Source organism: Accipiter gentilis, chromosome 6, assembly GCF_929443795.1.
Source record: "Accipiter gentilis chromosome 6, bAccGen1.1, whole genome shotgun sequence".
Taxonomy (NCBI): Eukaryota; Metazoa; Chordata; class Aves; order Accipitriformes; family Accipitridae; genus Astur; species Astur gentilis.
Window position 1 is genome coordinate 18,494,027 of NC_064885.1, and position 13,790 is coordinate 18,507,816.

General features: G+C 45.1%; 1 protein-coding gene across 2 annotated transcripts in view; it reads right to left on the reverse strand.

Moving 5' to 3' along the window:
• The window catches only part of ARHGEF4 (Rho guanine nucleotide exchange factor 4), a 185,010-nt gene that overhangs the window by 8,643 nt on the left and 162,577 nt on the right, over positions 1–13,790 (reverse strand). For both annotated transcript variants that reach the window (XM_049802631.1, XM_049802633.1), the window contains 4 exons: positions 4,929–5,108; positions 2,049–2,243; positions 830–1,009; positions 15–247 (listed from right to left, as the gene is read on the reverse strand). In XM_049802631.1, the coding sequence (XP_049658588.1) occupies positions 15–247; positions 830–1,009; positions 2,049–2,243; positions 4,929–5,108 (788 nt within the window). The remainder of the gene's footprint in view (positions 1–14; positions 248–829; positions 1,010–2,048; positions 2,244–4,928; positions 5,109–13,790) is intronic.

Below are 13,790 nucleotides of genomic sequence, written 5' to 3' on the forward strand. Positions count from 1 at the left end.
CACGCTGATCTTACCTATGTTGGGGGTTGGTGTATTTGAGCAGTTCAGCAAGTTGCAGTGGATATTTGCAGATTTTCTGCACGGGAGTCAGCAAAAACCCATCCAGAGAGATGTCAATCATCTTCTGCAGCAGGCGGCATGCTTCAAAGAAGTAGACGTACTTGTTAACTTTGGTGAGGCGGGACAGCTCCATGCAGGCATTGGGGTGATTGTTGCAGTATTCAGAGTATATCTGAAACTCTGTTTGCTGCAAGGGAAATGAAGAGCTTTATTGTCCAAGTTCTTTATGGTGATGGCCTGGCTCAAACTGCTCTATGTTCCCTGTGTAGGTCCTGTTTGGTAATTTGTATCCTCCGCAGACTTTGAAGCCCAGCGACCTAAAGTTGGGGATGGGTGGGGTATATTACAAGTTACAGCACCTGCAGTTTATCTGAGAGACTGAGACATTTCCATGTGTTCTGGCCTGTGCTCAGCTGAATGTTTTCAATGACTGGATCAGCTATTGCTGATCCTGCACTGACCTGAAAATACCATAGCTGTAAACTCAGGTCCAGATCGAGATTCTGGAATCTTCCTACATTTTTGCATAAATTAGCATGGTGTGGCAGGGAGTATAGTGCTCAGAAGCTGAGGTGCTTTGAAAATATTCTTTCCACAGCCACAACAGCTAGAAGATGTTTAGTTGGGAGGTGTGTAGTGGTTGAAGGGGGGGGGCATTTAATGTGTTAGTTTTTTTGAACTGATCTTCACTTCTGTCAGATCAATTTCTAAATCCTCTGGCTTAATACATGCTCAGCTACCTCTTTCCCATGAAGTCAAATTTACTTACATATTCCAAGAAGCATGAGCCAACCTCACTCAAATGTGGATGGTCTTTGTTGAATTTCTTCTCTAGTGCTTTAACAAATTTCTTCTGGCATCTGTAGATGTCCTCAATATTCCCAAAGATTGTCTTCAGCTGTTCTTCTGTAAACATGTCAGCTCTTTTGCGGCACTGCTTAATGTAACCCTAGGAGGAAACCAAACTGGAAAGCTTCTTGGGCATTTGCTCTGTGGGCTTTGGTTATCAACAGAAACCCCCATGGACTGTAGTCAGTAGTACACCCCCTTCCTGCATAAGTGCATCCATGTTTTAACTATTATTTCCTCTAGTATCACCCAAAACATGGTAGAAATGGAAGCTAAGCCGCGGTTACATCACTGCCTTAAATGATACTGTAATCCACACTTGAAGGAGTCTCAGAGCAGCTTTCTCTCCTGTTAAAAACTCCTTTATCTGTCTGCAGACTACAGGGTGTAGTGACCCCAGCACTGATCCACTGATAGATTTAGGCCAATTAAATCCAGTTGCTGATCTGGTTTGGATGCTTGTATTAGGAAATGCCTGGTAGACTCAAGGGAGAAGGAGTGTACAAAGGACATGGGGGGCCACTGCAGAAGGAAAGACTTGTTTGGTGTGTACTGCTTTGTCCCAGCTGGCTCTCCTGTAAGACACTACATTTTTGTGTCATTTCAGTGAAGAACTGTGTTCCTGCAAAACTCTTAGCAATTACCTTAATTTACCCCAATGTATGTGACAGCATGTCTCTTTTAGAAGAGGTGTTGCAATATTCAGCATATTTGCAAGTGAAAGACCTAATTGGCTGAACATCCCCCAGTTGTTTTGATCTGAGCATGACTTGCCTGAAGGCTGGAGTTGCTGACTGTATTACCTCAGAACATATATTAAAGAGGACAGCAATGCTAGACATTTACTTTTCTCTGGCTTGGGAGATTCAGTTAATTCAATTTAATCAGAGCCCAACAGGGTGCTTCAAACACAGAGGCATTTGGGATATTGCTGTAATGAATTGTCCTCTGTTTTCTGAGCATGCAATGCAATTTAGCAGAGCAGGCTCTGATGGAAATACAGTCTCATTTTCAGAAAAGAAAAGTTAGCTGCTTAGGGTCACTCTCTGGGCAAGAATGGGACAGTCTATTATTCTTCAAAAAAGTTCTTACATTCACTTCCGCTTTATTCACAAATTTTCAAATTCACAATTATTTACCTCACAAATGTCTTTCAGATGCTTGATGTAGTCTCTCTCTGTGCTTATGATCTCATTGATGACGTTGGTCCTCATTTGGTCTTTGGTGGTCTGCCCCATCCCAAAGCGGCGGGTGCCACTGCTAGAGTCGTCCTCTTTGCCACCCTCTACCTTCAGGGGATAATCTTCCATGGGTTCATCCTGGTTTACTCGCAGCTGTGCCAGACACACAAGATGTTCACTGTTTGTATTGCTAAACACAACTCTCTCAAGGAAGTTTGGGACAGTTGACTGAATGGCAGACAAAGATTGAGCTAGGATAAGGAGTGAAGAGGGCTGCTCTGTGTATATTACCTGTAAACACATTCCCCCCTTGGGGAGGCTATGGCCAGATAGTCAGTTTTGGGAGGGTACTTTCAAGCCACCTGAAAGCTGCTCCCACTGTATGACATGGGTGGTTTTAGGCAGGCATCTTTTATGGACAGAAGTCACAGGAATTATATGGAGTCCTCCAGGAAGAATACATACAAATCCAGGACAAAAATAGTTTATCAAGTGAAACCTGCTTAGGTAGGTACTTGTGAGGGGTTGCTTAGGGAGGGAGGGGGAAATTCAGGAAATAGTTGCTTTTTTTATATACCTTTATTGTTGTTCTCATACTATAAATAACAGATGGCCTCTCAGTATCTGCTTCCCCAAGATTATTTAAAGAAAATCTGTTGTTAATATAAAAGCAGATAACAGTTGCCAGTAGGCATACAGTATGGTAAGGAATGGCATTACATTACAGGGCTGTGTGTGAAAGTCATGGTTCCTTCATAATGCCCATCAGATGGCAGCACAGCATGAGCAGAGAAAAACACCCGCGTTCTGTAGACACACCCTCCTACAGACTCTATATTGCAACAGTAGCAAAGGACCTTAGTTAATAGCAGGCAATCGGTGCATTTCACTTACGAGCTTTCTTTTATGCAGTAGTATTGTAGCTCTCAGAGTGCTCATGGGAATATTTTGTACACAACTCAAATGATCAATCCCAGCACAGTGAATAACGCTGAAGTAGGAACATGCATAACTATAGGCATTTTTAGAACAATGTTGCAGAACGCTTTAAACTTTTAATGTAGTTTCTTCTAGGCAGGATTACTAGCCACTTGATACAGATATTATCTACGTACAAAAGATTGTGCATACCCATCCCTTGTCAGCATAGGCGTAGATTACATTTAATCACTGTTAACAGCTGGTGAAGCCCTCAAGATGTGCAGTCCAGTTTTTCCTTCACTGTGAGCTCGTCCTAAACTCAGACCTTGGCCTGAAACTTGTGTGGAGTAACTAAGAGACCTGCAGATTTATCCAAGTCCCCAAACATACCAGCCTTCCCAGCAGTAAGCTTGAGACCAAGTGATAATTAACACGAAATCTTCATTCAGATGCTTGAGTTAGTGTTGCAATTACTCTGCTAAAAAAAGTTGTTACTCTGCATCCCTAATGGTTAGCACTAGTCTGCTTTCCCCTGAAATATTATCACAGGTTTATTGCCAGCCAGGACAACAATTTAACTTCTCAGTAACATGAAAGAAAAAACAGCCTGTGTTTTGACTGTGAAAAAAGCAGTTCTGTCTCCACCAGTGCTGGGAGTTTGGTCCTAGTAATCTTACTTGCAAAATATCCACTATTTGTAATGGTTACCCAGCTGAGACTGTCTCCTGCAATCTGTAACAAAACATTTCAAAACTTTTATAGCACTATCTGCCCCATTTCTCCAAGGACTTTTGCTACAGACACCGGATCACCTTGTATCACCTCCTTTCATGCTTCACCTGGTTTTGGGACACTTGTGATCTGAAGTGACCCGGATAAAGAGCTAAAGGGCTGAGAATCTCTGCCCTTTGGCACCTAATTGCCTTTGCAGTACTGAGCAGCCCGCCCTGAAGCAGTTAAAGCAGAGTCAGGCATCCACACCAACAGACACAGCCCAAAGAAAGGAAAAAAGCCTTTCTCCTCACAGCAGGAAAGGAGTGCACAGCAGTTACCCAGAATATTGTTCTACTCCTGAGTTGCACAGAGAATTCAGATGTGTTTCAGAATGCTCTGTTGGAAAGTAATCCAACCTCTGCAATATACAGCTGGGACTGTCTGGTCTGTTCTATATAGCTATTTCTATATGGTCTTTGTAGCTAGGAAAGCCTTGGCCCACAAGCATCAAGTGTTTCATATCTCCCTTCATCAGTTGTCCCACATGACCTCCAAGACATTTTTTGTGTTTTTCTCCTCCATTTTGAAATGCCTGTAATACAGTGCTCTGTGGTAGCCCAGCAGCCTGATGATTTTAAAACTCCAGGGCTAAGAGAAGGTGCATGCGTGAGTCGGGTGGTTGCATACTTTGGGACATGGCATTGCACTGGACCCAGCTCCAGATGGAGGAAACTAAATTTGGTGCCGTGCTCATCCATACTCTCTGAAGTGGACACTAGACTGAAGACCTCTGCCAGCTGCATCTGCGATTCTTCTAGGAGAGTATTTGTCACTCGCTCCTGAAGGGGATGCTGTGTGCTTGGGCACAAATTAGCCAATATACATATGGGTAAGCATTCTGCAAGCCACCATGCAAGGCAGCTCCCCAGCTGGCACATCTCAGCTTAGCTCCTGAGTCTGGAACTGAACCACCTCTTACCCTGATTTACTCATGTAAAGAGGAACTTCTCCACACTGGTGGCAGCTCAGCCAAGAAAGCCTGATGTACCATAGCCATGCGTAGAGGAATAGTAACAAGACATGTTGAACCAACTATCTTTAGCAGTGAAAGTCCTGCGGAGTCACTACAGAACACTAAATCTGGAGAAAAAGAACAAGCACTTGGTGCTAATCGAGAAGCATAAAGAAACATCAAGCTCTTACCCGTACAAAGCTGGCTGGAAACCAGCCTTCACTGTCCAGAATCCTCCCCCACCACCACTCCTTGTTGGTAGCATCCATTACTTCAATGACATCACCGGCCTTGAATCCCAGCTCTTGGTCATCCATCGTGACATGGTCCCAGAGGGCTTCTGCATACACCACACTGCCATCACTGATGAGCTGTGGACAAAGCAATTCAAACTGTCAGCTCCCTCCAAGAAAGCAGCGCAATCTGCCAACGTGGTTGCAGCTTTGGCACCATTGCTGCTGAGCCAAACAAGTGTTGATAACTGTTTACTCCCCATAAGCAATGTGAAAAGGAGATGGTGCTAGTCTGGCAGATGCTTCGACTGACCTTGCTCTCAATAGCATTTATCCAGAATCACTTGGACACAGTATGCTTAGTACCATAAAGAACATAAATTTGGTGCTCTGGAATTTCTTAGTGGTGACTCTGCCTCAGCCAGCAAACAAGGCTCAGTGACGCATTGGTGGTGGAGGATGCTCTTGTGCTGCCAGTGCAGCCCTGCTTTGGAAAGCTTTGAGCATCAATGTTCAGAGACATACTTCAGAGCAGAAAGTATTCTGAGGCCTCAGAGCTAGTCTGGGGTGGATAGAGCCTTAAGTCTTTAAGGTGGCTAAACTTAGTACTTAAGCTGCTTAAAATAACTCTCCTGGAGAGTTTTAAGTAATTATACTGAGGGACATTGGTTATTGACATGTCCCATATAGAGGGCCTCCTCTAGGGAAAAAAGGACGCCCAACAATTGAAAAAAACAAACCAAACAAAAAAACCCAACCCTCATGGCTAGAGGCTGTAGAACACAGCGATGATTGTGTCTATACATGCCTGGTACCATTCTCAACCATTCGAACCTTAGCTTTGGTGTAGTTAAGTAACACTTGGGACCTGTTGCACTGGTGTATTTGTAAGCTGGTCCTACTGGCCACTACAACAGGAGTGCCTGTCTGATGCCCACATGTTTATCATGTCAGAGTCTCCTTTGAATTTCAACTACAGAGTACATGCACAGACTTCTTGGGGCCTGAGCATGAATGACACTGTCTGAATGCCAAGGATTTCCCCAAGAAGGCAGAGTGTATACTGGAGTCCTGCTAAAAAGGATTTACTCAGCCATTCTGGAGTGGCAGTGAAACCCTATTTTTCTCCAGGAAAATGGTGCAATGGTAAATTCTGGGAACACAATGGAAAGAGCACTCTATGAGGCACAAGGGAGAAAGAGAAAACCTGTACAAAACCCATGGTGTATCTCACAACATTGCAGCAGTATCACCACAACCACATAATGCATGTGTCATCCATGCTGGGCACCTTAGATTGCTCAGTCACATGGTTAGTTATCTACTGCTCTGGGTCACTTTTTGCCTCTCCCCAGAGAAAGATGCATGTTGTAAAAGAATGTCAGGATAATCGTGCATACAGTAAATCAGGAGAGAGTTAACAAGGCATTTGAAAGAAAATTCAAATACAGTCTGCCTTTGGATAGCAAATGCCCCTTCACTGAACCAGAAACAGCTTAATGCAGTGTTTCCATTCTGACAAAAATAACAGGATGGTGGGGAAGGAGAGGATGAGAGGTTCCCACTTATCTACATAGCCAGCGTGTTGGTGCTCCCCACACTGCCTTTTCTCAGCTGCCCTCCGCTGCACAAACAGGGATGGGTGCATCCTTACTGCAGGTTTCTGCTCTTCACAGAGGCAAGCAGTCACTGTGGTGAGGCCCAGCAAGGAGGGAACGTAAGGGACATGCTGCTGTCATACAGCCAGCCAGTGGCACGATGGAAAAATAATCCAAGGGTCTTAAACGGTGTGTCACTAGTCAAAGCTTCTATAGGAAGGACAGGCTGTGATCACAAGGCAAGTAGAGGAGTAGTATCATTAGTCTCAGGAAACCAAACATCAAGAGATAGTGATGAATGCATCATACAGCAGAGGCAGCTACAGTCAAATGGCAGGTATTCGTCCAAATGAGCGGTGGAGGGAAAGGATATTTGGGCTTGACAATTAATGCATACAGCTGTTAGAGCTATGTGTGATGCAGTGGAGTAATGCTATGTGTATCTCAGTGGAGGTAGGGGATGGAGAGCCATGCGACAGCAAAGACAAGGGTTATTGATGTGTTAGAAACCATGAAAGTGCCTGAGAATCATCACATAGGAATTAGAGCTTCTCCCCCCAAAAAGGTGGTGGGATCAATAGCCCAGCTGAAGTGCATCTACACCAATGCATGCAGCATGGGCAACAAACAGGAGGAGCTGGAAGTCATTGTGCAGTGGGAAAACAATATAGTTGCCATCTCGGAAACATGGTATGAGGACTCACAACTGGAGTGCTGCAGTGTATGGCTATAAATTCTCCAGAAGGCATAGGCAGGGAAGGAGAGGCGGTGGGGTAGCCCTCTATGTTAGGGAGTGTTTTGACTGTCTACAGCTTGATGATGGTGATGATAGGGTTGACTTATTATGTGTAAGAATCGGGGGAAGGCCAACAAGGCAGATGTCACAGTGGGAGTCTGTCGTAGACTGCCCAACCAGGATGAAAAGGCAGACAAAATATTCTGTAAGCAGCTGGGAGAAGTCTCACAATTGCTAGCCCGTGTTCTCGTGGGGGACTTCAACTTAACCAGACGTCCGCTGGAAATATAATACAGTGGAGAGGAAACAGTCCAGGAGGTTCCTGGAGTGTGTGGAAGATAACTTTCTGACATAGTTGGTGAGGGAGCCAACTAGTGAAGGCACCCTACTGGACCTGTTGTTTACAAACAGAGAAAGACTTGTGGGCAATGTGACAGTTGGAGGCCTTCTTGAGCACAGTGATCATGAAATGACAGAGTTTTAAATTCTCAGAGAAGTAAGGAGGAGGGTTAGCAGAACTGCCACCTTGGACTTCTGGAGGGCAGATTTTGGCCTGTTTGGGAGCCTGCTTGACAAGGGAGGCAGTCCTGAAGGGCAAAGGTGTCCAGGAAGGCTGGACATTCTTCAAGAAGGAAATCTTAAAGGCACAGGAGCAGGCCGTCCCCATAGTGCTGAGAGATGAGGCAGCAGACAAGACCAGCCTGGCTGAACAGAGAGCTTTGACTGGAACTCAGGGAAAAAAAGAGAGTTTATGACCTTTGGAAGAAGGGGCAGGCAACTCAGGAGGACTACAAGGATGTCATGGGTCATGCAGGGAGAAAATTAGAAGGGCCAAAGCCCAGCTAATCCGGCTACTAAAAGACAGTAAAAAATGTTTCTGTAAATACATTTGCCACAAAAGGAAGGCTAAGGAGAATCTGCATCCTTTATTGGATGCGGGGGGAAATAATAGTGACAAAGGATGAGGAAAAAGCTGAGGTACTTAATGCCTTCTTTGCCTCAGTCTTTAATAATAAGACCAGTTATTGTCTGGGTACCCAGTCCCCTGAGCTGGAAGACAGGGAAGAGGAGTAGAATGAAGTCCCATAATCCAATGGGAAATGGTTAGTGACCTGCTACATCACTTAGACACACACAAGTCTATGGGGCTGGATGGGATCCACCCAAGAATACTGAAGGAGCTGGCAGAAGTGCTTACTAAGCCACTTTCCATCATTTATCAGCAGTCCTGGCTAACTGGGGAGGTCCCAGTTGACTGGAGGTTAGCAAATGTGATGCCCATCTACAAGAAGGGCCAGAAGGAAGATACAGGGAACTACAGGCCTGTCAGTCTGACCTCGGTACTCAGTCATGTTATGGAGCAGATCATCTTGAGTGCGCTCACATGGCATGTACAGGACAACCAGGCCCAGTCAGCATGGGTTTATGAAAGGCAGGTCCTGCTAGACTAACCTGATCTTCTATGACAAGGTGACTTGCTTAGCGGATGAGGGAAAGGCTGTCAATGTTGTCTACCTGGACTTTAGTAAAGCCTTTGACACCATTTCCCACACCATTCTTCTGCAGAAACTGGCTGCTCATGGCTTAGATGGGTGTACTCTTCCCTGGGTAAAAAACTGGCTGGATAGCCAGGCCCAAAAAGCAGTGGTGAATAGAATTAAATCCAGTTGGCAGCTGATGACAAGTGGTGTTCCCCGGGGCTCAGTACTGGGGCCAGTTCTGTTTAATATCTTTATCAATGATCTAGATGAGGGGATCAAGGACACCCTCAGTAAGTTTGCAGATGACACCAAGTTGGGCAGGAGCATTGATCAGCTTGAGGGTAGGAAGGTTCTACAGAGGGATCTGGACAGGCTGGATCGATGGGCTGAGGCCAATTGTATGAGATTAAACAAGGCTAAATACCAGGTCCTGCACTTGGGTCACAGCAGCCCCATGCAGTGCTCCAGGCTTGGGGAAGAGTGGCTGGAAAGCTGCCTGGCAGAAAAAGACCTGGGGATGCTGGTTGACAGCCGGCTGAATGTGAGCCAGCAGTGTGCCCAGGTGGCCAAGAAGGCCAACGGCATCCTGGCCTGCATCAGAAATAGTGTGGCCAGCAGAAGCAGGAAAGTGATTGTTCCCCTGTACTCAGCACTGGTGAAACCACACCTCGAGTACTGTGTTCAGTTTTGGGCCCCTCACTACAAGAAAGACATTGAGGTGCTGGAGCGTGTCCAGAGACGGTCAACCAAGTTGTTGAGGGGCCTGGAGCACAAGTCTTATGAGGAGCGGCTGAGGGAACTGGGGTTGTTTAGTCTGGAGAAAAGGAGGCTGAGGGGAGACCCTATCGGTCTCTACAACTACCTGAAAGGAGGTTGTAGTGAGGTGGGGTTCGGCCTCTTCTCTAAGTAACAAACAACAAAACACGAGGAAATGGCCTTAAGTTGTGGCAGAGGAAGTTTAGGTTGGATATTAGGAAAAATTTCTTTGCTGAAAGGGTTGTCAGGCATTGGAACAGGCTGTCCTGTGAAGTGGTGGAGTCAACCATCCCTGGAGGTATTTAAAAGATGTGTACATGTGCTGCTTAGGGACATGGTTTAGTGGTGGACTTGGCAGTGCTAGGTTAATGGTTGGACTTGATGATCTTAAAGGTCCTTTCCAACCTAAATGATTCTATGATTCTATGCTTTTTACACATGGCTCGCTTAACAGGCATGTTGCATATAGTTTAACAAGCTTGAAGCGTACTCAGCATTATGAATAAACCCTTTATTCATATTTTTGAAAGATTTGTAGGACTTGTCAGGCTTCTAGAAAGTTAGAGGTTTTAGCTTTCTATCATAAAGTAGTGATGACAAGAGTAGGGAAGAAAGTGGATGTAAAAGTGTATATTTTTCCAAAATCAGCTATTGGACTTCAGTTACAAATAACAGCTGGGCTGTGGATGACAGCAGATGTTAGCTACTCTCAGAAAACAGCTCTGCTGCAGCTTTGAGCAATCCGTCTGTGCACAACCCATCCATTTGCTTTAGCAGTCGGACTTCAGTGACTAGTGACTGGGTGGAGTACAAGCTGAGCCCAGCTCCTCCCTTCTGCAGGAAGATAAGAGCAGTAGCAGGGTGATGGGGTGGCTGGAGCTGAGCATCTGGCTGCCCCTATAGAGAGGAGCCAGTTAAATATGCTGGTCTCACACAGAGCACTGGGGAGTCACCTGTGCTTAGGTAAGGCCTCCCACCAGGTCATGCTGGAACTGCTGCCATACCATGCTGAGTTATCCCTGTGGGCAAGGGATGGCTGTTGCTCAGAAAATGGGCATGTGCTAATAAATCTTTGGGAAGAGTGGCATTCAGTGGGCTTTTCAACATACAAATTGTGACCAGCACATAAAGAACATGGCTCTTCCTGGGATAAAATACCTTTGCTGTGTGCTTAAATATGCCACTCTGAATCAGTGCTCTGAGTATGATGTGGTAGCTGGTGCACACGCCATGACCGTGACCAGAGACAGACTCCTTTGTAGCATTTTGATGATCACACTGAGAGCGCTGATGATGTGAAGGCTTTAATACTGTACAGTACCAAGCTGTCAGATCTCAATAGCTTGATGAGAAGACAAGAGACCAAGCCTGACCTAGCGTTAACAGCATGTTAGGGTTGATATACCCAGCTTGGAAGGGGATAGAGCCATGGTTCTTCTTGGAGTCACTGAAAGTCATGGGACTGACTAGTGAAACCTCAGCTGTTATCTTCATCTATCTACTAACATTAACATCTTAAATTTTCTCTGTTCAACAACAGCCATACTGTGAATATGATTTTCCAAATATAGAAAGTCACAACTTTCTATAAAATCTATAAAAGATCACCAGCCTGGCCAAAGAGGCACAGGTAAGCAGACAAACCACTACCCCAGACAGTTCTCATGCAAATGGGTAACTAAAAATACACCTGAAATACAGGCCAGGATTTGACTAACTAACACCGAACACCATGTTTGTAGGGAGGAATGATCAATATGGAATAAAGCAAGAAAGAAAGAGTAAAAAAATACTTTATATACGCTTTGGATTGTCTCAGCTAATTTAGTACAGCCGCACTTGAAACACCTCCATGACTGCAGGCTGACAGGCTCTGCGGGGTCTCCTCCCTGCACCACTTCAGTCTGTGCTCATCTACTGGTGGGGGAGAGCAGACACAAATGCTGAGAAGTGTTTCATGATCACCATGCTCAGTGCTCATTTTTCTATTAGCCCTCAGTGTGTACCAGTCTGTACCTTGTACTATTTTTTTCAATTGTATCCAGTCCAATTCCTAAGCTGATGCAGAAATATCAAATAAATCCAGTCTAACAGTACCTTTCCCAGAACAAATACTAAAGGGTAGCTCTGAGCCAGGACTGACATTTCTATGGCACAGAAGCACCTAACAGTACTTCATGTCGCCGCAGCAAGCAGAGCTGCTCCAGCTGGGGCAGAGCATGCTACAGCATCTTCTCCAAGAAGCATACTGTTACTGGGGAAAAAAGGGTTAGGACTCTCACTCCCCATCCCAGGAAGGATAAAACACACCTGCAGATAAAAAGGTTTTCTGCAAAATGTTGTTAGAACATGGCACAACCAACCAGCTGTATTGTGAGAGCTGTTTATCTTCCAGAGAAGCATGTATGAAAGGGAATGCTCACCATTTCCAAGCATGGCAGCTGCTCAGCTCAAAAGGCTCATCCTACCACAAGTTTTGATCTTTGCAATTAAAGCAAGGTTTGAAAAACAACTAATAATTTCCATATGAAACAACATTTACGTGCTGGCTTTGTAATATCAAGGACAACTCAGTACATGTTCTTGAAGAGCCCCAAACCAGTCTCTAGAAGAGAAACATTAGAAGACAGAGAATGCAAACCCAGCCACCCTGTAGTTGCTCTAGCTATTGCAGCTGGCAGCAATGAAAACAAACACAAATTGGCTATTTTTCTTTGTTTATAACAACATTTAAGTTTGTAGACAGCAGTGTTTGCAACCCAAAGGCAGCACTAACACTGATACTTTGAAACTGAAAATTAACTGCAGTTCTAATATTGCATGGGCATTTCTGTGCATCTTCAGCTGTCTTCCCTACTGCCCTTGCAGCTACAACCTCGCTGCTCATTTACAAACACAGCAGATGCTAAGGGAAGCCACTGATAAAGCAGTGCTTGGGTAGGTTGCTCAACGTATCACAGAAAGATGGAGGGGAGAGGATTGCTGCATTACTCCTCCAAGCAGTGTCTATGCCAAAGAGAAGAGACAGCCAGGGGTATTGCACATAGCTGCCCCAAATTAAGTCCATTACACGTGGGCAAACAGATCTGGCATACCAAGGCCCATGTCTATGGGCTTGTTTGCATTCCAGCTACTCGGTCCCTGTTTGTCTCAGACTGGACACCTTGACATAATTACCTCGTATGTCCTGGTCTTGTTCTGACAGGAGCTCCAGGCAATATTAACAGAGACAAAATATCTCAACAACTTACAGAAGGAGGGATGAAGATGCCTTTAGGAAATATTTATCTTTGAGCTACTCTGTTCTATTTGAATAAAATTTGAATAGCTTTCTCTTGATAATGCCAACTACACTGGATCACACAGAGCTAAAATATGAACCCAGGAGCATCAGAAGATACTGGGAATAGGACAGTTCAGGGAGAAGGTGCCAATAAAATGTAATTTACTTTTCAGCTCTGTGACCCTAAAACAGACACCTTCCATAAAGAGCACGTGAACCCAAGCCCTTCCTGGTGAATTAAAATGGTTGCTCTGAAGCCTGCGTTTTTTGTTCGCCCCCCCTGCAAACTTGTGCGTTACAGACTGAAGCTGAACTGGGTCAGCACATCAAATATTTAAACCCTGCAGCAGTCCTGACCCCAGAGGCAAAGCCCCACCCCTCCCAGCTCCAGTTCCCTCACCCCTCACTTTGCTTCCAGAGCTTCTCTTCTGCCTTCTCTCATGCAAAGTGCAGCAGAGGAGTTAAAGAAAAATTTTACTTCCATTCTTGTCCCAAAGTAGTGCTTCATTCACACAAATACTTATTTTTATTGAACATGGGTGAAAGCCAGCTAGCCTCTCCCTTGAACTGAACCCACAGGATAGTCTTCAAATCATCCTGACAGCTTGCTCTTCCTTGCTCTCAAAACTTTTAGCTTCACTGGTTAATGATGGACTACAGAGATGAAATTTATCTCATAGAGCTTCTGTCATCTGAACAGCAGGCATTTAGTCTGAACGAGTTATCTTGATTGTCTTTACGGAACATCTTCCCTTTGTGGAGAGAGACAGGCACCCCAGGGAAGGGTTCATCTTAGGCATCTATCTTAGCATGATGAATTAATCAAGCCCCTGGGGGTCCTGTCTCCCTTCACTGCCAGGGAGGAATTTGGGCTGGCTAAGACTTGCTGCCTGGCTGCAGGGTGCCAGAACCACTGACACAACTGCACAGCCACAGCAAACACTTCATTGCTTCTTGCCACTCCTC